The sequence below is a fragment of the Lathamus discolor genome, chromosome Z, assembly GCF_037157495.1.
Source record: "Lathamus discolor isolate bLatDis1 chromosome Z, bLatDis1.hap1, whole genome shotgun sequence".
NCBI classification, from domain to species: Eukaryota; Metazoa; Chordata; class Aves; order Psittaciformes; family Psittacidae; genus Lathamus; species Lathamus discolor.
Window position 1 is genome coordinate 19,526,634 of NC_088909.1, and position 21,567 is coordinate 19,548,200.

Sequence of the window (21,567 nt, forward strand, 5' to 3'; positions counted from 1 at the left end):
CATGATCATAATTTGTTACTTGGTTGGTCATAAATGAATAACAAATTTTGTTAAACAACACGTCCTCCTTACTGGAAAGGTAGATGCATGGTAGCTATTGCGAGTTATAAATACCTTATAAATTACTTTTGCCTTTCCTAGAATTTGTAACAAAAGTAAACCAACTCCATTTGAACAGCCAAGACCATTGTATCCACAGTTTGTTTGCAGCCTTTCTTCTTTTGCTTTTATTCACACATGCAACCATGATACCTATTACACAGAGTAAAATTTCTGTCTGTACTTTGAATTCTCACAGTTCTCAAGTTGCCATTGCTTCAAGAAAGGAGTTCTTGGGACTCAGACTGTAGACTAAGCATTTAGCTAAGGCTGAAAGATCTGTCAAAGAAGTGGAATCTTATTTCTTCATCTAATTCATCGCATGGAAAAGATTTCTGTGGATATTTTGAACATATTCTCCAGTAACTGGGAAGTATTGCTACTGATTCTTCACCAAAAGGAAAAGGTTTCACTAAAAGGTTTAAGAATAACAAATCAAAGATAGCTGAACAGCTCTACTTGAGTCTTCCTAGTTAGTTATTCAGACTGAATGTATTTCTTCCCGTAGTGCTCTTTGAAGATTCTCACTGGAGCTCACAGAAAAATGTACTCAGAAGTTCCCATCATGTATGTACAATTAACATAGATAAACTCAAAGACAGTTAAATGAAAGAATCAGATCTTGGATTACCGGATCGTACACTGTGGGAGTCAGAAGATTTCAAACAGAAGTTAAAATGGATTTTGACAAATTACCCTTTATATTACCTAGAGCAATGTAGAGAGAAGAATGCAGGTTATTTATATTATTCACTAATAGTTTTGAATTTTTGTTTGTATATAATTGAGTTTTTGTTTGTATATAACAATATGGAGTTTAACTAAAACCACTCTCCCATGCAACTTCACTGAGTATCTAATCACAAAAATCTGAATCATCTAAGGCATATTACAACCTTCCGTAACCTAGATAATATTCTCCATACTAAATCTAAAACCTATACTATAAATCAGTGCAAGTTTCACACAACTGACTTTCTAGTCCTAGTGAAGAAGCTAAATTACAATAAGGTGAAAACAGCATGAAATTAAATGGTAAAAATGCATTTTGAACACTGAATAGTCAAGTCACAGAAGACAGGGAGCAAAAGACATTCTGGTCTGGGGATTTTTTGGGGTTTTTTTGGGGGGGGGAGGGCTTGGGGGTTTGTTTGTTGGTTTGGTTTTTGGTTGGGGTTTGTATTTTTTTTTTTTTTCCAAAAATAGTCTCAGCCAGAAAACAAAATTTTTAATTTTTTTTTTTTTTAAGTATCAGGTAAACTGTTTTAGCAAAGCACAGGAAGTGTATGAGAGTCATTGTGGGCCTTAGGCCATTTACCAGAACATACATTTAAGTTTCCTTTGTTAGGAGACAGTACGTTCTGACATGAGAAAGAAAGTCTTTATCTTATCATACAATATGAAATAACACCTCATGAGATAAAAGACCTTGGCAAATATATTATTATCAGTTGTTTTGGTAACTATATGGCAGACTGCTCAGAGGAAGATTGGACAAAATGTTTCCACTCCCTTGATCTGCGTCAGATTGAATGTGATCTTGTTTGTTACCAACATTATTTTCTACCTTAGAAACTGGCTTTACAAGTCATTGTAAAACAGCTCTTCAAGGATCTGAAAGGCAAATCTCTGATTTACTTTGGAGCTTTCTACAGGCACACTCTTAAAGACAACTGTTTGAGTGAGCCACATATGTCTATGGTTTAGGTGATGCAAAATTATGTGTACAGTGAAGTAGTAATTTATTAGAAGTTGTTTTTTGCTTAGTTTGGGTTTGGGTTTTTTAACTGTTTTCGCACAGCACACATTATTCAGGAAATGAGTTGTTTTCCCCTTCTGAAATACACTGCCTGCACCTGATGATTGCATAAAAGCAAGACAGATTGTCAGCTCACAGACTATATATTCTGTCCCATGGCCTGAACCTCTTATAAGGCCTCCTAAAAGATTTTTAGAAATACTTCTTATTTTAATGGCATTCCGTCAGGGAATGAAGACTGATTCTTAGCATAATTTATGTGCTAAGACGCCTGCAAAATATATAAACTACATAGGTCATTTCTAGAGAATAATCTGAAGATGTTTCAACATATAGAATAGAAAATAATTCAGCAATACCTTCACTCTGTTACTGAGCAAACCAAAGCAGTTTCTCTGAAAAACTGAGACTGTTCCATAAATCTATGTGAAGGTAAACTGATGGTGTACACCAGCTCCTCCTCTCAATGCATCAAAATGGATAAAAGCTACAATTTGCAAGGCTGACACTCCTGGAAAGAAGTGTGCTCCTGAAAGCCACTCAGATACAGCACTGAAGGACTTGGAATCCAAAGGACTTTTCTTCATTCAACATACCTTCTACTAAGTCAGCCATTTCTTTGCTTAACGGTTAAAAAATAAGTTAGAATTTTATCTATAATGATTTAACCTATGGAGACAGGTTAACAGTCTAATCATTTAAGGGAAGAATATTAACTTTGGATCAGTTTCATGCCAATTTTTAAGTGAAATATAATGTCAAGTTCTGACAGACCAGTACGTTTCCAGAGTTTAGCTTATCGTATTTTAGGTTATGTGTTTGCAAGGAAGTACTGCAGGCCAATAGAAGCCGATTTGGAAAGTGACTGTGGTACAAGCCCCAAGAATCAGGGATAATTAGCACTCTCAGTTCAGAAATACACTTGCCCAAATTTCCTGTCCTTTCTCCTTCCTGGGCTTGGAAAGCACATAACACTTTTTCTTAGTTTGTCACAATTTCAGTATTTAGACTGTATTTACATTTAAGAATATGCTTTGGTTTGCCATTGTTACATATAAAGTTACTTTATATACTATACTCAACAAGCTCATACCTCAGTCAACACTTCAGCAGTAAAAAGAGGTTCATTAAGTCAGCCAAACCGTTCTGTGATTGTGTTATTTTTCTATTTAATAAGACAAAGTGATCTCGTAGATTAAGAATCAATCAATAAACCTGTATCTGCTTTAAATCCTGTCTGTACCATCTCAATGGCAACATCAGAGAGCTCGGAGCAGCTGTGCTTGAGGTTGTCATTAATTAAAAGGACTCTCCTCAGATATGTTCCATTTAAACCACTTTCATCAGGAAAGTGTTTTACAGTCTAATAAACTGCTTCAAATCAGGTTGAAACTCTTCAGAAGAGACCAAGTGACTGATGTAATTGTGACTTTAGTTATCACTATGCAGCAAGAGTACCCTTTTGGCCAGCTGTTTGATTAAACCAGCCCCTTCTGTACTTTGAAGTCTTTCCCTTGTGCACACACACACATACACTTGTGCCAAATGGGCAGCTGTTTACCTAACTCCCATCCAGCCCTCCAAGATCCATACTGAGAGGGATCAGCTCCTTATGACCCCAGTTTAGTTCACATACTGACACAGCACAATTTGAGACTCCTCATAAAAGATGCTTTTATCTTTTTGTGTCACACATTTTCATGGCCAGAGTGAGATATACAGGTTCAGTTCCAATCCTCCACCCAAGAAATTCAACCATTATAGCTCACAAATGTTAAAAGGATTTACTTATACATTATATTTACTTTTCAACCCTAAAATTCTTGAAGCAATGAAGTCACATTTCAGAGCCTCCTCTTTCCTCCAGCCAGTGCCTAGCTTGAACAGTCCAATTACTTTTTCTTCTGACCTTGTGATGTTTGTACTTACTGCAGCACTTCATCATAGTTCCTACACAATCAAGACTACCATGTACAGCTTGGCTTATGGCATGGTGGAAAGTAACTCAGTATCTAGGGGATTAAGTTTTCAGTTCCTTTAGGAAATGCATTATGAGGGGTTGGAAAGAAATTGAATACAAGTTCTCATATTTTTGTCTAATATATGCAGCCCAGGCAGTAGAACCTCCTGCCTCCCTTGGGATGGAGACTAGAACTCTCACAAGGCCATAACGAAGCTCAAGATCACAATTGGAGAGGGGTGCTACAATCCAAGTGCAGAAGTTTCAGGCCCATCAAAGCTTGTTTCCTAGCAGTTGCATCTGGGTAGCTCATTACTCAGCCTGAAGGGCTTTTCAGCCCAAGTCAGCTTTCTGAAGAGCACAGTATACACAAGACAGCTGTTGAACTCAAAGCCACAAAGTGGACTTTTGGGGCTGGACACCTGATTGTTTTCCTTTAAACAAATCTGCATCAGAGATGTAACCCACATTCTCCAGAGAGAGAAAGAGAAGTGTCACAGGGTCTTTGCTCGCTATTATGCTTGAGTGCCCTTCCTTCCACTCAAAAGTCAAGAGGCTTAGAGAGCTAATGCACAGGTATCAAAAAGCTGAACCATGACTATTGAAACAGTAAGAGTGATTTACAGCATACCTGATATTCAGTGTAATTAGGAGCTGAAGCACCCATTAGCAATCAGAAAATGGACAAATTAGTTTGTACCTACACAGGCTAAAAATGTTACCATTTAAATACTGCCATATAATGCTTTTCCCCCCTTACCCTTGTTCCTAGGGCTAATATTCTGCTTTTCTTCTCCTTCCTGCCAATTCATCCATAGAGGTTCAGTGTTGTCCTCTTTCAACAAGACACCCCTGATTCCTGTTTAGTTAGGGATTCAGCATGCAAGTCCAATGCTTTCATTTAGTCCAACACCAACTCAAAGGCAACAGCATCTGGCTTCCAACTGGGTCTTCAGATGTCTGTCAGATGTTGAAATGTTTGTTGTCTTCATCTAACAAGCAGAAATTGTAAAGCTGAGATATTTCATGTTGCTCTATCCACAGCGCATTAATTGCTTCTGACTTTCAGGTGAAATGTCACAAATTTTAAAGTACCACACACAATGTGGATGCTCCCAGCAAATCACATATTACAGGTTCACCTGATATTTGTGTTCCTGCACTCAGTAAAGTGATTTGATCTTCACCTCCTGGTTGGGGTAATTGATGTGTCTTGTGGCAAGTACTTTGTCTCTGCACGGTCAGTTCCCTTCCAAATGCATTTTAGCTGTGAATCCTCAAGGACAGGAAATTTCTCCTGTCAAAACCATGCCGTTTAAAGCAGTTGAGAAGTGGTAGAAAGAAGGAAACAGAAGGAATCATTACCTTTTTTTTTTTTTTTTAACTGTTGAATGCCACAGTAAGAACGGTTTCAGGTAAGCTTTCAGTAAAGCATGTTCATTACCACTGGAAATTATTTTCTCCAAGTAAGATGAGCCAGCAATAATCCCACACCAGCTAGCTTCCATTTGAAGTCACATTTGAAGCACCAGTTTCCTAGTGAAAGCAAGCTGAGTTTTTGCCTAGTTTACTGGATGCTAGATTCAGCCGGTCACTGCCACTTGCCATCCAGAATATTCACTTTTCTTCCTGCTGCCCCAGTTGTAACACTCTTATTGAAATCTGAAAATAAAATAAAAGAAACAAAAAATAAACCTAAAGCAGTCCAGTTTTGTTAAAAATTTCACCAGGATTCTAAAGATGGAGAAGAAATGTTGTAATATCCCTTTTGTAAGAATTTCGGATATCTTCAAAACTTTTTTTTTACAAATCAAAACAATCCTATGATCTTCCCTTACTGCTAGAACTGTGCTGTCCTCTGCCCATTTTCCACTCAGTGTGCAATGCAGTCTTCTCAATCTGCAAAGCTGTGTTTGTTCTGCAGGTGACACATACAGTTTTCAAACTTCTGCATGCACTGTCTCAAATTCCTTGCATCAGCAGAAACTACTCGTGCTGCAGTTTTCGTTATTTTGCCTAAGCCCAGTAAAAAAAGAAAATGCACACTTTCATTTGCTGTGATTGCTACAGGGGCTTCTTGAACAATACTTTCTGATATTACTGCCTACTAAAGAAAAGAGGGGAGAAACCCCATATAGATCTAAAATACAGGAAGAGCTATTGAAATCAGTTTCAATAGGCTTCTCTAAAATGTTACATGAAGCTAAATGAATAGTACTACAAGAAGTAACCTTACAGTGGTCACATATCACGAATGGAAAAGCAAGCATATTTAAGTTTCATGATTTAATAGTATGTACATGCACGAGGATAAGAGGAAACCAACAGCAGACAGGGTTAAATTACAGAACTGTTGGAGTGAATTTTTGAGGGAAATAATGACCGAGGGCAGCCGCAGGAGCTGTCTGGAAGCAGTGAAGCAGGTGAAATCCAGTAGATGGCACTCAAAGCTACAGCACAGCCGCAGAGCTTTCAGGGGCCTTAAACGTGCTGCCCGGCAAGCCGCGGACAGCAAGTTGAGAGCAGAGATCCCAGCAAAGATTTGACGGAAAAGACTTACTAGTGTCCGAGATGCTGTGCCATAGTATGCAAGGCAGCCGGGCTGCAGAAGACCAAGACATCCTGGATGGCATCCAGGTAGAAGCTCCGGCCACAGTAGTCTGCTCACTAGCTCTCAACAACTGTAGATATGTTTTTGCATTGCAGCTTAGACACCTTTAACTTCCCAGCCACTTCCCACCTCACCCCATAACTAGCCTCAAAACTAGGGGGGGGGGGGGAATTAGGAGTTCAGCTTCATAATAGGTTTTAAACAAGGGTATACTGAAGCAGGGTAATGAAAGCAGTGCTGTCACCTGGCTGAGAAAATTGGAGCTGCTCAGCCTGGAGAAGAGAAAGCTGAGTGGAGACCTCATAGCAGCCTTCCAGCATCTGAAGGGGGCCTATAAGGCTGCTGGGAAGGGACTCTTCATTAGGGACTGTAGTGACAGGACAAGGGGTAATGGGTTAAAGCTTAAACAGAGGAAGTTTAGACTGGATGTAAGGAGGAACTTCTTTACTGTGAGGGTGGTGAGGCACTGGAATGGGTTGCCCAAGGAAGCTGTGAATGCTCCATCCCCAGCAGTGTTCAAGGCCAGGTTGGACAGAGCCTTGTGTGGGATGGTTTAGTGTGAGGTCTCCCTGCCCATGGCAGGGGGGTTGGAACTGGATGATCTTAAGGTCCTTTCCAACCGTAACTATTCTGTGATTCTGTGATTCTATGGTCATTTCTCAACAAGAGCTTAGAAACAAGCCACAGGGCAGGCCAATTTTCAGTACTGAACTTTGTTTCAAAATGAAGGGGCTCCTTCAGTTTTACATTCACATCCACAGAGCCAGCAGTGGCTCACCCTGACCAAGTGCCTGGCTTGTAATCATTGTAAATAGAGATGAGTCCTCTGCCCTGCATGCATAATTCACTGTGTGCATGTACTGCTAATGTTTGCCTAAACTTTTTTCTTCCCTTTACTGCCTTTAGAGTTCTCAGGATCCCTTGAGAAATATGAGGAAACAAGCTATTAAAACCAAAGTCAATTAGTGCATTCTAAAACATAGATACTGTTTATATAGGTAAGCATAAAAGCCTACAATAACTAAGACATTAATCCTTAATAAGACTTTCTTTTTTTTTCTTTTTTAATCTGTATCTCTCTTCCCCCACAGGGAATATTACAACTGGTCACAGCTACCAAGACTAAACCTTTCGTTTTACAGAGCAGATGCTATTGGCACTACTGGGCTGAATCTGGAACTTCCGTACAGCTGGATCAACAAGCTCCATCAATACTCAGGCACTAAGGAATTTGAGCAGGTATCCAAGAAGTGGCAGGAATCAGCTGCTGAATCTAAAGCTCTCCCAGGTTTTTATGCTGAAAACACAACTATTCAGATTGCTTTATGCTCTAATGTGAGCACATTAAGCCTATGAAACAACAACAAAAAAAAAAATCCTGCTCTATTGATAAAGAACATGCAGCCATTTCCAAAGCTGCTCCTCACAGAAATGCACGTTATCGCCCAGTAGCTGCTGCTTGACCCATCCCTTTGGATGAGAACTCGCTTTTGTTCTGCTCTTCCCCTCCTTGGGAGTAGTAATATGTGGGGATAGAGCTGATCTGGGGTTACTTTCTGAAGGGCTCAGGTCACAGACAGCATTTGCTCTCCCTGCCTCAGCTCTGAGATGGGCTGGGAAGCAGGTATGACAGACACAGATCCAGGCACTGCTGTGGGAGGGAAGCAGAAGAGGAGGGGCGTGAGGGAACCGAGCTGCAGCCTCTTTGCCTCTGCTCCAAGCTCTCAGGGCAGCCTCATCCTCAGTCCTTCAGGCACAGACTTCTCTGCCGCATGAGCTTCTCCAGCACCAGCTGCTAAACCTGCAGTTACCTCTTGGATGAGACAAATTCCTCAACCACCTTTTTTTGCCAGCTCCTGGAAGAATTTGCACTGGAGACAAAGCGTGCAAGAATCATCTGAAGAAAACTGCTCCCCAAAGACAAAACACAGAGCACTGCAAACCCCAAGCATTCAGCCTCTGGCCACCACTAACAAACAGACCTACGTGATAGCAGCCAGGGATACAGTGACTGCTCCCTTCCTTCCAAGCAGCCTAGCTACATGGAGGAGCAAGAAGACATCTTTGTACTTTCCCTCGGAACCAGCACCAGCAAATGCAGCCTTGACACTAACCAAACAGGTGCTTCAACATGCTGGTCAGGAGCAACCAGGGGTGGCCCAGAAGTGGTGATTGTACCAGTGCTTTTTGGGTTGATTTTCCTCCTAGGAATAGTGGGAAACACATTGGTGTTGGTTGTTTTGGGACATTTCCGGCCTAGGAGACGCCCATCACGCAGCGTTACCAACATCTTCATCCTGAACTTGAGCATTGCAGACTTCTCCTTTCTGCTCTTCTGCGTCCCCTTCCAGGCCACCATCTACTCCCTGCCAGAGTGGATCTTCGGTGCCTTCTTTTGCAAATGGGTTCACTACTTAGCTATGGCAACAATGCTGGTCAGCATCTTTACGCTGGTGGCTATGTCCATGGACAGATACATTGCTGTGGTCCACGCCAAGAGTTCACACTGCATCCGCAGCCAACACAATGCTGCCCTTGGTGTGGCTGTCATTTGGCTGCTGTCTCTAATCATTGCCATCCCTGTGGCAGAGCATCAGGCCCTCGTGAGTGGTCATCAGCAAGCACCCAACAGCTCATTCTGCTGGGAGCATTGGGCAAATGGTTCAACAGCCAAGCAGATGTACAAGGTCACCATCCTGCTGGTGGGGTACCTCCTGCCCCTGATGCTCATCACCTTCTGCTATGCCAAGGTGGGTGAGAGGGATGGGAGATGGCTTGGATGTGTACACACAAGCTGCCCAGCCAGCAAATAGTAAATACAATCCTTTCCATATTCTTTCCCAGTATAGAACACTTTTGAGGCAGGGGGAGGGAAAGAAAACAAAATGAAATTACATCAGCTCACAAAAAGAATTACAGCTGCTAAGTTGACACCCAGCCTGACACCCAAATCCTGTACAGACTTGCTGGTTTTCCTATTTTTCAGTTTGTTCTTTCTTGATAACAAATGTTTGTTACTGGCAGGAGATAAAATGAATGGAGAAAGAAGCAATGGCACAGAGTGTACAGAAACAATATTAAAGACATCACCCCAATTTCTTTCTTTCAGGTGTTTTTTGGGGGATTTTTTTTGGGGTTTTTTTTTTTTTTTTTTTTTTGACACAGAGCTCAGACACTGTGCCTTGCAAAAAGAAGATCTTAGAGTTGGCTTTATTTAGGAAGAAATCTCTTCCTTTCTTCTTGTGGATTCCTATAGCTTGAAGTTTTTGTTTCCCCTTACTGATCTTTATCATGTTTAAGTCTGTGAGTTGTGCTAGCGTGCAGAATAACTGTTCTGTGATTTTTGAATTAATACTCTTTTGTGGAATGCCAGGGATTGGACTTCCTTGTCAGTAGTCCATGGCAGATCTACCCTCTTGGAAACAAAATGTTTTCCTATTTAATCAAGAAAAAAGATTACTTTCCATACTAATCTGTTCTGCTATCATTAGTGCTAAGGACAGGGCAACACACTTAGGTTTAAGCTAAAAATCTCTAAACCTTAGGGTTTGCTTGTCACAAAAGGAAAAAGCCACTAAAGCTCTTAACTCACTGTAGCTCCAGCTGTTTGTCCCCTCACTGCCCTAGGTGAGCACAGCATCAACTGAAAGGTAAGCTGCATTCAATAATAACTGCTTTAGAAAATTTAGTTTCTTTAGCTTCAAAGGCCAGAGAATTGCTAGGTTACTGCCGTGCTGCAATCAGGTTTCAAAAGCTTGATCTAGATGTTTTTAACTGAGTATTTCCCTACAGTGCTTTAACATTTCTTAAAATTCTCTCTCTGAAATGAGAACCGACTCCAACTGCCTGCCCCATTCAGGAGTGGCAGGACAGTCACACCAGGGTAGAGTACTTGCAGCCTGATCTCTGCCTGTGTGTATAATCAGCCTAGAGAATAAATGCAGATAATCTCAGGCACAATCTAAAATTCAAAATCCTTGGAAAGACTTCCCTGGATTTCAGCATAGTGCCAGCAGAGCTCTTATTATATGCTAATCTATATCTTCTGGAAACAGCAATTTCAATGCTTTTGACAAACCTTGTTTCTTGAAGGAGAAAGAACTGGGCAGAGCTTAGAAATAAAAGTCTCAAAACATCAAATTCAACTCTGGTTGAAGTCATGCTAAAACAATTATTTTAATTTTTGGTGCTCGTATGAGAAGTTCAAATACTAATGCACACAATTCAATTTCCCATTCAGTACATTACCTTACTCCTTTTTTTTCTCCCCAAGGTTCTGTATCATCTCCATACAAAAGTAAAGAACATTTCCAAGAAGTCAGAGAGATCAAAGAGGAAGGTAAATATCTTTGGTTTAATCTGTACACTGACTGTAATATGATAGATATATGAGGTTTCTAAAATAACTAATGGCCTTTTCAAGCTCCATCCACATACTGAAATGTCATTCATGTACCAGTCTTTCAGCTCAGGTTTAGAATTCATGTTGAGAGTTTGTTGTATCTTTATAGACACAGTACATAATGTTGCCATTATTGAAATGCTGTATTGATCCTTATATACGTGCCTTTTGATTTATTGTGCTATAATAGAATCATGCAAATACTATATTTTTTACACTGTCAGCCAGTAAGGTACTCAGACTATAAAAATATTCAGGTGTTTCAAGGCCATATCAGCAAGCTAAAAGGAAAACACTTGAAGAGCTCTGAAACTCAAGTACTTGTGTTGCAGTTTGCATTTAAGATCTTTCTTAAGGTTTGCAAGAACCCAGATCCTGGGTTGATCCGTTTGCAAGCCAAAGAACAGGATTATCCCTGGTTCAAGCTGCATGGAATAAGCAGAGCTGCAAGTATTTACTGGGAAAAATATTAAGGATAGTTTCCCTCCCACCCAAAAAAGAAAAAAAAAGAAGAAGAAAAATCTTAGACTGGATAAGCCATAATTAGTAGAAGCCTTCAGGCAGCAAAACTCACTGACTTCAGTGATGCAACATCAGATTGACCTGACATGAAAGCGGAAAATGCTATTTCAGTCAGAAATGTTTTAATTGTTGAGTGTACGTTGATAAGTGAAACTGTGGGCTATCCGGCTAGTCAAAGACAGAAAGTGGTAGAGTACCACTGTTAGATGCTGCCAGCACAGTCCGGTCACAGTCTGTGCCAGTGGTGCAGCAGCTGTACAACCCAAATGAGCAGTGTGTGTGTCTCTGAGCAGATGTGACAACCAGTTCAGATGACTAGAGAAAGCCTTGATTTGTCTCAGTTGATTCACTGGCCTGTTTCAGGGCTACCTACCACACAAGAGCATCCCTATACAATATTGTTGTGATTCCATTTATGATATAAATGAAGGCCATTACAGCAAACATTGTCATTTGACTGAAAAGAGTGTGTGAGACGCAGAAATCGAAGTTTTAATGTCACTCCAGAAAAACAGACAGACACTGGTACCACAGCTGCAACAAACTACAGGTGTTTTGAAACACAGAAACACTTCTGAACAAGTTGGGTTCATTGATTTATTTACTAGCCTGTAAATCTAGATCACTGTGCATGTATATACAGGACATCTTTTTTGTTCTGAAATACATGTGTGACTTCAGTGGCTAAACCTAAATTGCCTTGATCTATCAAAAGAAATTGCAACACAACAGCAATCTTCCAATGTGAGGTGATAAAATCACCCTATTCACACCTGTTAATCCACAGCGTACATCTTGACCATACTGACAGGGAAAACAAAGTGTCAAACAGCCTGGAGCTATTACTGCTCAGTTTCTGTTTTATTCATACAGTTTCAAGATAGCAGGACACCTGAGTTATAATCGTCCTCCCATCCCTAAGGGAAGGGGGTTTGGGTTTGGTCTGTTTGGTCTTTTTGTTTGTTTAGTTTGTGGGTTTGGGGTTCTTTTGTTGTTATGGTTTTTTTTTTTTTTAATAGATAAAAGTTTCCACTGCATACTGCTATACAAAGCATCTTCTCTAAGTCTTAAATGGCAGGCTTCACTTCAGCAGGATCTGAAGACTGTGCTGTCATGAAGACAGTATTACCTCAAGATATATCTGGGGTTCCAATGTGGATTTCATTGTGTGTATGATACCTTCAAATCACCTTTCTCTTCCCTTCCATTATTTGGCATCTTTCTACTGTCTATCATTGTCCAATTTGCCACAATATTGTACTGAATGTTTGTGTTAGTTGAAGCTATGTAGGGACTAGATAAATATAGTATCTCCATAGACACTACAAGAGGGCCCTGTTTTCTAAGGCATTGACCAACATTTGGACAATGTTGGATACATTATTCTAAAGTTAACTACAACCACATTTTCATTGAATGGGCCCGGTTTATTAACAACCCAGAGAACTCTGGCAGCTTCCCCCTCCAAGTCAGTGTTCAAATACTTCTGAAAAAAACAAATATGTCTTTAACAGATTCCTAAAGATGACATACAATCTTCCAAGCACATACAGCATATGCTTGGGTTGTGATTTGTAAGCTTTTAAGTTACAGCATGATTATTTTCAAACTACAGCAGCTTTTTCAACTTACGCGCACTTGAAACTTTGCAAAAATTTCCCTTGCGCAAAATTGGTTGCATCCTGACTTCATATTCCATTCTTAAAAGAGCTTTAATTCAGATTCCTACTTTGCAAATTTATATATATGCTTGCCATGTCAGCGTTGGGCATGCTCAATTTGATGTGTTTTTTCCATTCATATGTAATATTTGTGAATTAGATAAAGGAAGAAATTTAGGAATTTTTGCAAGCTTAGACTGAAATTCTGCATGGTGAACTAAGACTGTACTTGCAGAAGTGATACGTCACTGTCTATTTCCCCATTTAATACCACACTAGCTGCACAGGTTTGCCAGCCTTAAAACTGAGAAGGTGCAATGCTGCAGGATTCCCCTTTGCAGTTTTGGATAACCATTTCATAAGGCCAGCCAGCAACACCAGATGCTAAGAAATTCTGTGCACCCCTGTAACACAAGCAGAGTATATTTCAGTTCTGTTATTTCCTTTCTGCATTAGGCAGAGTACAGAAAGTATAATTTGGCTCCAAGGAAAGCTAAAAATTGCCCATGTGACAGTGCTGAAAGGTGTTTCATAAAAGCGCAGCCCTAGGAACTCTGAACGTACATTTGCAGTAAATAAGACGATTTAACAATGGAAATTGATGCAAACCAAGGTCTATTCTGATCATGAAATTGCCCTGTGGTGTTTTACTGACCTCTGGAGCACACCAGGGTTTCTCAATGTTTACTCAGTTTTGTCCTTTACATCTTTAAAAAACAAATAACAAGACTTCCAAACTGAACAATCAGAAATGCTTTTTCATGTTTAAAAATGTTTCTGGGGATGTGAATTTCACAGATATTTTGCAAGCTCCCTTGAAAGGACACTAGGGGTTGTGGAACCTTGAAGCCAAAAACTCCAATTAACAGACCATCTCAGCCATTTAAAGCTAACAAATTACCACTACCCTTTTCTATTGTTTAGCTACAATAGAAAGACGAACCATGCTTACCTGGCAGGAGAGCAGTGTCTCTTGTTTTGTGCTCTATTCCTCTCCTAATAATTCCTACAATTTTATTTTCCTTATTTTATTACTTAAAAAATAAAATAAAATAGAATCTACTCTTTAAGCCACTAGTTGTCCACAAAAGCTGTCCACAAAACTACCATAAGTCAAAAATCTTGCCCCAGAATTGTAATGGCCAATTCAAAGCACATCTCTCTCTATGAAGCTGTTTCTTCCTCAGCTCATATACTCACCACCTTACATTTGCTTACATGCAAATTAGCTCCCAGAACTAAGTAAACACAAATATATAGAGTTGATTTGAGACACCCCTTGGAGTACTGCATTTTGAAGATCATGCAACTTGAGCTTCAGGTAAAACATACAGAATTCCTTCAAGGCAGATAGATATTCCTGAACATGTTTGCCAAGAGAGGCAGACAGAAGTTGCACTGTAACTGCTTTCCTACATGCTGAGCTATTTCTTTGGCTTCTATTCACACAAATGGAAGGTTTTCGTATAGTCTTAATGAATGTGATATTCAAGCTTTGGCATTGGAACAACAGGAAGTATAGCAAAGGAGCATTGGAGAACCTGGGATCCATCCAGCAAAAGAATATTAATCAGAAGTGAAATCCTGTAAGCTGTTTTGATAACAACAGCCTAGGGCAGGAGGAATAGAAAGCATCATTACCAATTAGTGAATAATAGGAGTATCATAATGCTTATAGGCATCTATGAATAAAAAGTAAGCAAACATTAAGGGCATCAACAGAAGAGATTAATGAGAAACACAGAATGAGATATGTCCAGATAAACCATTAGAATACTGCAACCAAGCTGCCAGAAAATGAAGAGTCCAGCACTTAGCACACCCTGCAAATTGCCAAAATGAACTGATAACTGAAAATTTATTTGCTTCAATCCCTCCTCCTCTTCATGACAGCCAATTCCTATCTCTGACTGCAAGAAAGAAAACATAGAACATTGAAAAAGAACACTTTCAGTGTGATTTTCAGACCACTGAAGAATAGATTTACACTCAAGTATAATAAAAAAGACTAAGAACAGTTATAAGTGCTTCAGAAGTAATTAACATACGCGTTTGCTCTGAAGCAGAGGAAGCTGCTACCCAACATTTAAGAATAGGTAAGTACCTCCAGAAGTACAGTGGTAGATTGTACTAAGCTACATGTCCTTCCTGGGCACTCACAGAGTGTATCTGCAGTATCTAAAAGCAAAAGTTTAGGGCACCATGGGTCACTACTTCTTTGCCAAGCTTTCACTACAGTAGAAGTACATGCATAGCCAAGTCTGAAACTTTGTAGCCTACTCAAATAAAATCTGAGGCAATCAAAACATGCACAAATTATCTCTCAAACATTACAGAAACAGAGATACAAGTTAGAGATTAACGTAACACAAAAAATAACTTACCAGTAAATCACATCACCAGACTTTGTATTCAAAGTGAAGAGAACTCCCAGCCCACACACAAAGGCTGAGGACTATGGTATGGTATGGTATGGTATGGTATGGTATGGTATGGTATGGTATGGTATGGTATGGTATGGTATGGTATGGTATGGTATGGTGCGGTACAGTACGGTATGGTGTGAAGAAGCAGGACTAGCTAGAATAAGTCTGCTTTTGGAGCCACTGCAGAATATTATTAACTGCAACTAGTTTTGGGGAGTAAGGGAAAGGATGACCCAAAGTCCAAACCAAGCTTATGACATCCTCCATCAGACTCCACAGAGCAGTAATAAAGGAAGAGTCAGTTGATATTTGCAGATTAGACAATGTGGAAGAACAGGCATAGGCTTCTTCATGCTTCTCCTTTCAGAATCATGGAAGGAAAACAAATGGAGAAAAAAACTTCTACCACATTCAGAAAACAGCAGTTGTCTCACTAATGAAGCCCAGTTTTTCTGCAAGTTAGCAAGAATGCACTGTTTCATAAAAACCTCACGTAATGTTCTTTCCTGTTTCTACGTGGCTGAGGTACACATGGATGGTCTGATCATCTCTGAAAAATGATGTGCAGCTAAGCATCTCAAACTGTGACTAGGTCAGGAAAGTGACAAGCTCTCTACCTTGGGAAAGGGAAAAAAAGACAAAAGCATGAAAGCATAAATGAGAATCAGATCACCTATAGAGATATCAAAAGAATAAGCAGGTAAATTCTGGACAATCTGTACATGGCAGATACAACGGCGGGGGGGGGGGGGGGAATAAGAGTGAAGTTTATTTGAGAAACAAAAATATTTATGACTCTCCTAGTCCCCATTTCCCACAATGCTATGGGTTCACTGTATAGCCTACACACGCTTACTTTGTCTGTAAAACAAATAGTGCTCTAAGCTACTTCATGATCTGTTTGAAACACTTCTAGAAGTATAAAAAGAGAGAGATAATCCAGTAGTGGCCATTGTACATGTCTGTTACAGACCCACTGAACCTTCGGAGATGAACCAGAAGGCTGGCATTATGCGGGCACAGCCAGACCAACAGTAACCCATTAACTGTGCTAATTACCACAGCCCACTGAACACTCTCAAACAGCACACAAGTTGTTCAGATCAGTCCTTCACAGCTGGTACTAACATTAGGTTTAGCTACAAAGTTACCATATTAAAAGCCAAATAGATTTTATTTCAGTTTCCTCTATCTTAACTAGATATTCCCCAACTTGAAAAGACACACGTTGCATTTCCAAAACATGTTTCTTGAGTTATGAATTATGTACGTTGTTGCTCTAGTATTATCTATGTTTTGCATCGGCAAGATCCCAAATAGATGGACCTCAGAAAAAGCTTTGTGCTAATACATAGCAACTGCAAACCCATTTTTTAACATGCAGTCCTATGTTAAATACGTGGTTTGTTATTTCACAATAAAGGGAGAAAAGAATATAGGCATATATCCCTTATTCAAAAGAGTATTTCAGTGCTTGTAGCCCCCTAATTTAAGCACAGGATGCTATGAAAGGTTGCCATGGTAACAAGCCTGTGCTACTTAACACTGCTGGAGGGTAATCAAGTAGCACCATTATTACTGGTGGAAACTAAGGGTAGAACCTGTTCATTAATTTCTTTAGGACCTGTCACAACACAGTAGACAAGTTAGACTTGACGAGGCCACTATATCTGTCTTTCAGTTCCATTAACTTCTAACCATACCACTATAAGGATAGCATCTGATATCAGTACAGCCAGTTTGAGGATGTTTGGGAGCTGAATTTGTTTATTCACACGGGAATATGCTTTGTCAGTTTATGTGTCAGGCAATTTTCCCCTGCAGTTACTTTCAATAGCCTTAATAATCCTCAACCACCAAATCCTATGGATTATTATTTCCACTCTTCCATGTAACATAGTTGCAGCCTCTGAAATGTTTGAAGTTTTATGGGCACTATCTATATTGATGAGAAACTGAACATGAGCCGGCAGTGTGCACTTGCAGCCCGGAAAGCCAACCGTATCCTGGGCTGCATCAAAAGCAGCGTGACCAGCAGGGCGAAGGAGGTGATCCTGCCCCTCTACTCTGCTCTTGTGAGACCTCACCTGGAGTATTGTGTGCAGTTCTGGTGTCCTCAACATAAAAAGGACATGGAACTGCTGGAACAAGTCCAGAGGAGGGCCACGAGGATGATCAGGACACTGGAGCACCTCCCGTATGAAGACAGGCTAGGAAAGCTGGGGCTGTTCAGCCTGGAGAAGAGAAGGCTGTGTGGAGACCTCATATCAGCCTTCCAGTATCTGAAGATGGCCTACAAGGATGCTGAGGAGGGACTCTTTGTCAGGGACTGCAGTGGTAGGACAAGGGGTTCAGACTTTAACAGGGCAAGTTTTGAGATATAAGGAAGAAGTTCTTTACTGTGCAGTTGGTAAGGCACTGGAATGGGTTGCCCGAGGAAGCTGTGAATGATTCATCCTTGGCAGTGGTCAGGGCCAGGCTGGATGGAGTCTTGGGTAACATGGTTTAGTGTGAAGTGTCCCTGCCCATGGCAGGAAGGTTGGAACTGGATGATCTTCAGGTTCTTTCCAACCGTAACTATAACTCTTCTAGGATTCTATGATTCTATTCTATCTCCATTGCTTCCAGAGTTATTTGCTTGAGCCGAAACAAGGCAATCATTGTTTTCCACAGAGGATAACTTTGTTTAACATCCTTTTTCATAAAGGCATAATTTGCCCACCTGGCAGTTGTCAGGGTTGCCTGTGTTATTCTGCCTTCATTACTGACAAAGGAAGGAAAACTCACTCAGCTCACAGAGTCGCTTCATCACTGAAACCATTTTAACTTGTGACCTTGCCTTTTCCAGACAGCACAGACCGTGCTGCTTGTGGTTGCTGTGTTCCTGCTCTCCTGGTTGCCACACCACATCATCACGATGTGGGCTGAGTTTGGGCAGTTTCCCCTGAACAACATCTCCTTCACCTTCCGCATCATCTCTCACTGCCTGGCCTACGGGAACTCCTGCATCAACCCCATCATTTACGCTTTCCTCTCAGAAAATTTCCGCAAGGCCTGCCAGCAAGTGTTCACCCGCAAGCTATTCCTGCAGCCAGTTCCTGCTGAGAAATTGGTCAGAGTACGTATGGAGAACTTCTCGACCACACACTCTACCACTAACATGTAAATGGGGCTCACAAATACATTTCAGGAAGAAGAGGAGGGGAAAGAGTGCTGTTTGTGGAAAACAAGTACACAAGTGCATTTCAGGGAGCAGTGCAACCTGCAAAAACATGGATTTTGTTAGATCACCAGAGTGGTAGGAGGCATTTTCCATGTGGCTGCTAGGACACTTGACACAGCTTATCCTAGGGCACCTTGCTAAGTGTGACACAAAGTTTTTAATGTCCTTGTACGGCCCATAAGACAGAACTCATATGTAGTTGTAGTTATGTCTAAAATTCGTAGTAGTAGTAAAGTAGTAGTCTAAAATAAAGAACTTCACAGAAGATAGGACAGTGACAAAAGAACAGTTAATTATGCATGTAGACAGTCATTAGGATGTGAACAGTAAGTGATGTGATGTTTAAAGAGCGTCTTTGTTTCTTAAGCAGGTTTGACCATACACAAGCTACATTTTTAGCTCACTAGCTCTGATAGGTTCTCTAAATCTCTTTGTAGGCTTTGCTATAGTATTTACCTATTGGGTAGTAGAACTTCCACAACATGTCACTGATGTGCATGTCTGCATTTGTTAGCTCTGTATCAGCTTACATGTCCCAAGGTTTGAATGTGTATGTGCTCCTAAATGGAAGTAATGATGTTTATCTCTGGCTCCAGTAACTGTCTCTTTGTGAGCAACAGTCAGAAAGTGGTATTTCTCAAAACATGCTTAAAAGAACAGTGGTTTTGCTTGAAAGCAATGCTTACTTGAAAGCAATGTTTACAAAAGGCTTTATTGTTAAACATAGTGTTCTCTGATTATGTATACCTAAAGCTTTTAATTGGCCACTTTAGTATTTAAATGTCAAAAGTTTGGGGTTTTTTTGATACAAGTATTTGTTGTGATGTGTTGTGCCATGATGCCTTGTAACCTGTTGTGATGTGTTGTGATCAAGGGTACCATAGCAACACTTGGGTTGAACATTGTTTGTATCAAGTTCAAGGTTCCTGTTTGTAAATACATAAAGTGCATATTACTTCAAAATTAAGAAACACATGGGTAAAAGGACTTTACTATTTCACTGTGTTGTCTGATTTGATCACACAGTGTGCTACAATCCAGACTGACCTGTCATGGGATTCACTGTAACACAGTTCCAAATTCATAGACTGTGCTACTGAGCTTTTGAAAGTGAGTAACAGAAGTAAAACTACAAACTATACAGCTAAAAAAAAACATAACCAAAATATCCAAACAGAACATTGAGGGAGGCCTTCAACAGTATTTGATACAGACATCAAATTATTCACTTAAGTTCTGTAACATGTAACACATCAATAATTTAACTTGTGTATTTTATACCTCAGTTCCAACTATGCCCACATTGCCTTTTATAATCTGGATAATTTATGAGAAGTCAACCTTCCTTCCGTCTTCCTTCCACCTATTTTAACTCAGGAAAAAAACCCTACTCTTATCACCACTTAGTTACTAATACAAATTAAGCAGATACCTTCATTATTAACAGCCACTGCCATGTAATTCAACCACAGATCTTGTGTCAGAAGTGACTGCTTATGTGGTTATCATTTAACTGTGATTAACTTTGGCTGCACCATTTAGCTGGAAACTACAAGTAATAGAGCAGAGTATTACAGTACACATCTGCAACATTTAGGAAATCTAACCAGAACAACTGCCTGATTTAGTCCAATATAACAACTATGAGAAGACAAATACTTAAAAGTCAGACATTTGAGATCCCAAGCAACAACTTTCCTCAGAAACTTATAAGGGCATCTCCGTGTTATTCCGGGAAGCAGTCACCATCACCTGCTGCCTCAGGAAAGACACTCTATGAAACAGGTAGTAATTTATTCTAATACAGTGAAGTACTGACGCTTTGAAAATTATCAGATTCAAATTATATGACGTTTGGGATGGAGCCAGCCTGAAATTTCTTGGGCAAAGCAGACAAGCAAATATTAAAATTTCTTACTTGGAGTTTCTGAAATACAATTTACCTCACTTATATTAATCTGTATGCCTACAGTTAAAGAAAGCCATTTCTCAGCAGTTCAGAGAACCTGACACAATGTGAGATGCATATTAATGAATGGAAATATGATGTTTAAATTAAAATACTAGATTTTCTCCAGATTTCTGTTTTAGTTTTTACCCTACTCTTACACATGAACAGTAAGGTTCTGCTTGTGGACACCAAAGCTGCCTGATTTGCAGTTAAATGATCTACAGAGGAGACACAAGTAATCTACCTAATGAATGGTCCAAAATACAAAGATTTCCAGGCTCCAAGAGAATTGCTCTTCCACTGCATTTTTAATTGAAAGGTTTCTATTATATGAAATAATTTTACCACAGCTTGCAACTTCCCGTAAGAGCCCCTTAACTGTGCAATGTGAGCAGAGTACATGTGTACAATTTCTAGGTTATACAGCCTTATTCTTAACTGATGTGCAAGCTTTGTTTGTTTAGTTTTTACTCAGAATACTACAAGTAACTCCAGAACATTATTTCCTCTACAATCAAATATTTAGATACTGTTCTGCGTTCTTTTAGCAGCGTACCATTTCTGCATACTGAGCTTTAGGTCAGGCTAAAGTGGACAGCATAGGAAAAGCAACCATTAAAAGAAAAAGCTGAGAAAAATCACTGCAACAGAAATCAGACCTAAAAGGCTGGGTTTGTGTGATTATTTACCATGGATACAAACTAGCAGCTAGATACAAAATAACCTCCTTTTGGTTTAAAGCAAAAAAGAACAAAGGCAAGATACTCAAAAGAAATCTTGTACTCACTCTATTACAGGTGAGTCATTAGAACCTGTGAGTTAGAATTAGAACCTGACTTCTTTCCTTTAACAGGACTTTTTTTTTTTTTTGGTGGGTTGGATGGTTTCCTTTGTTTTTACAATCAGTTCATTCTGGACATGTCATCACAGCATGCAGAAACAATGTGCAGAAA

General features: G+C 39.9%; 1 protein-coding gene across 1 annotated transcript; it reads left to right on the top strand.

Annotated features, from left to right (window-relative positions):
- Positions 1-7,797: 7,797 nt before the first annotated feature.
- On the top strand, positions 7,798-21,364 carry LOC136004592 (galanin receptor type 1-like). Its single transcript, XM_065661202.1, has 3 exons — positions 7,798-9,179; positions 10,703-10,768; positions 18,289-21,364. Exons 1-3 carry the CDS (start codon positions 8,472-8,474, stop codon positions 18,604-18,606), a joined length of 1,092 nt encoding a protein of 363 aa, XP_065517274.1. The 5' UTR covers positions 7,798-8,471; the 3' UTR covers positions 18,607-21,364.
- The last annotated feature ends 203 nt before the right edge of the window (positions 21,365-21,567 follow it).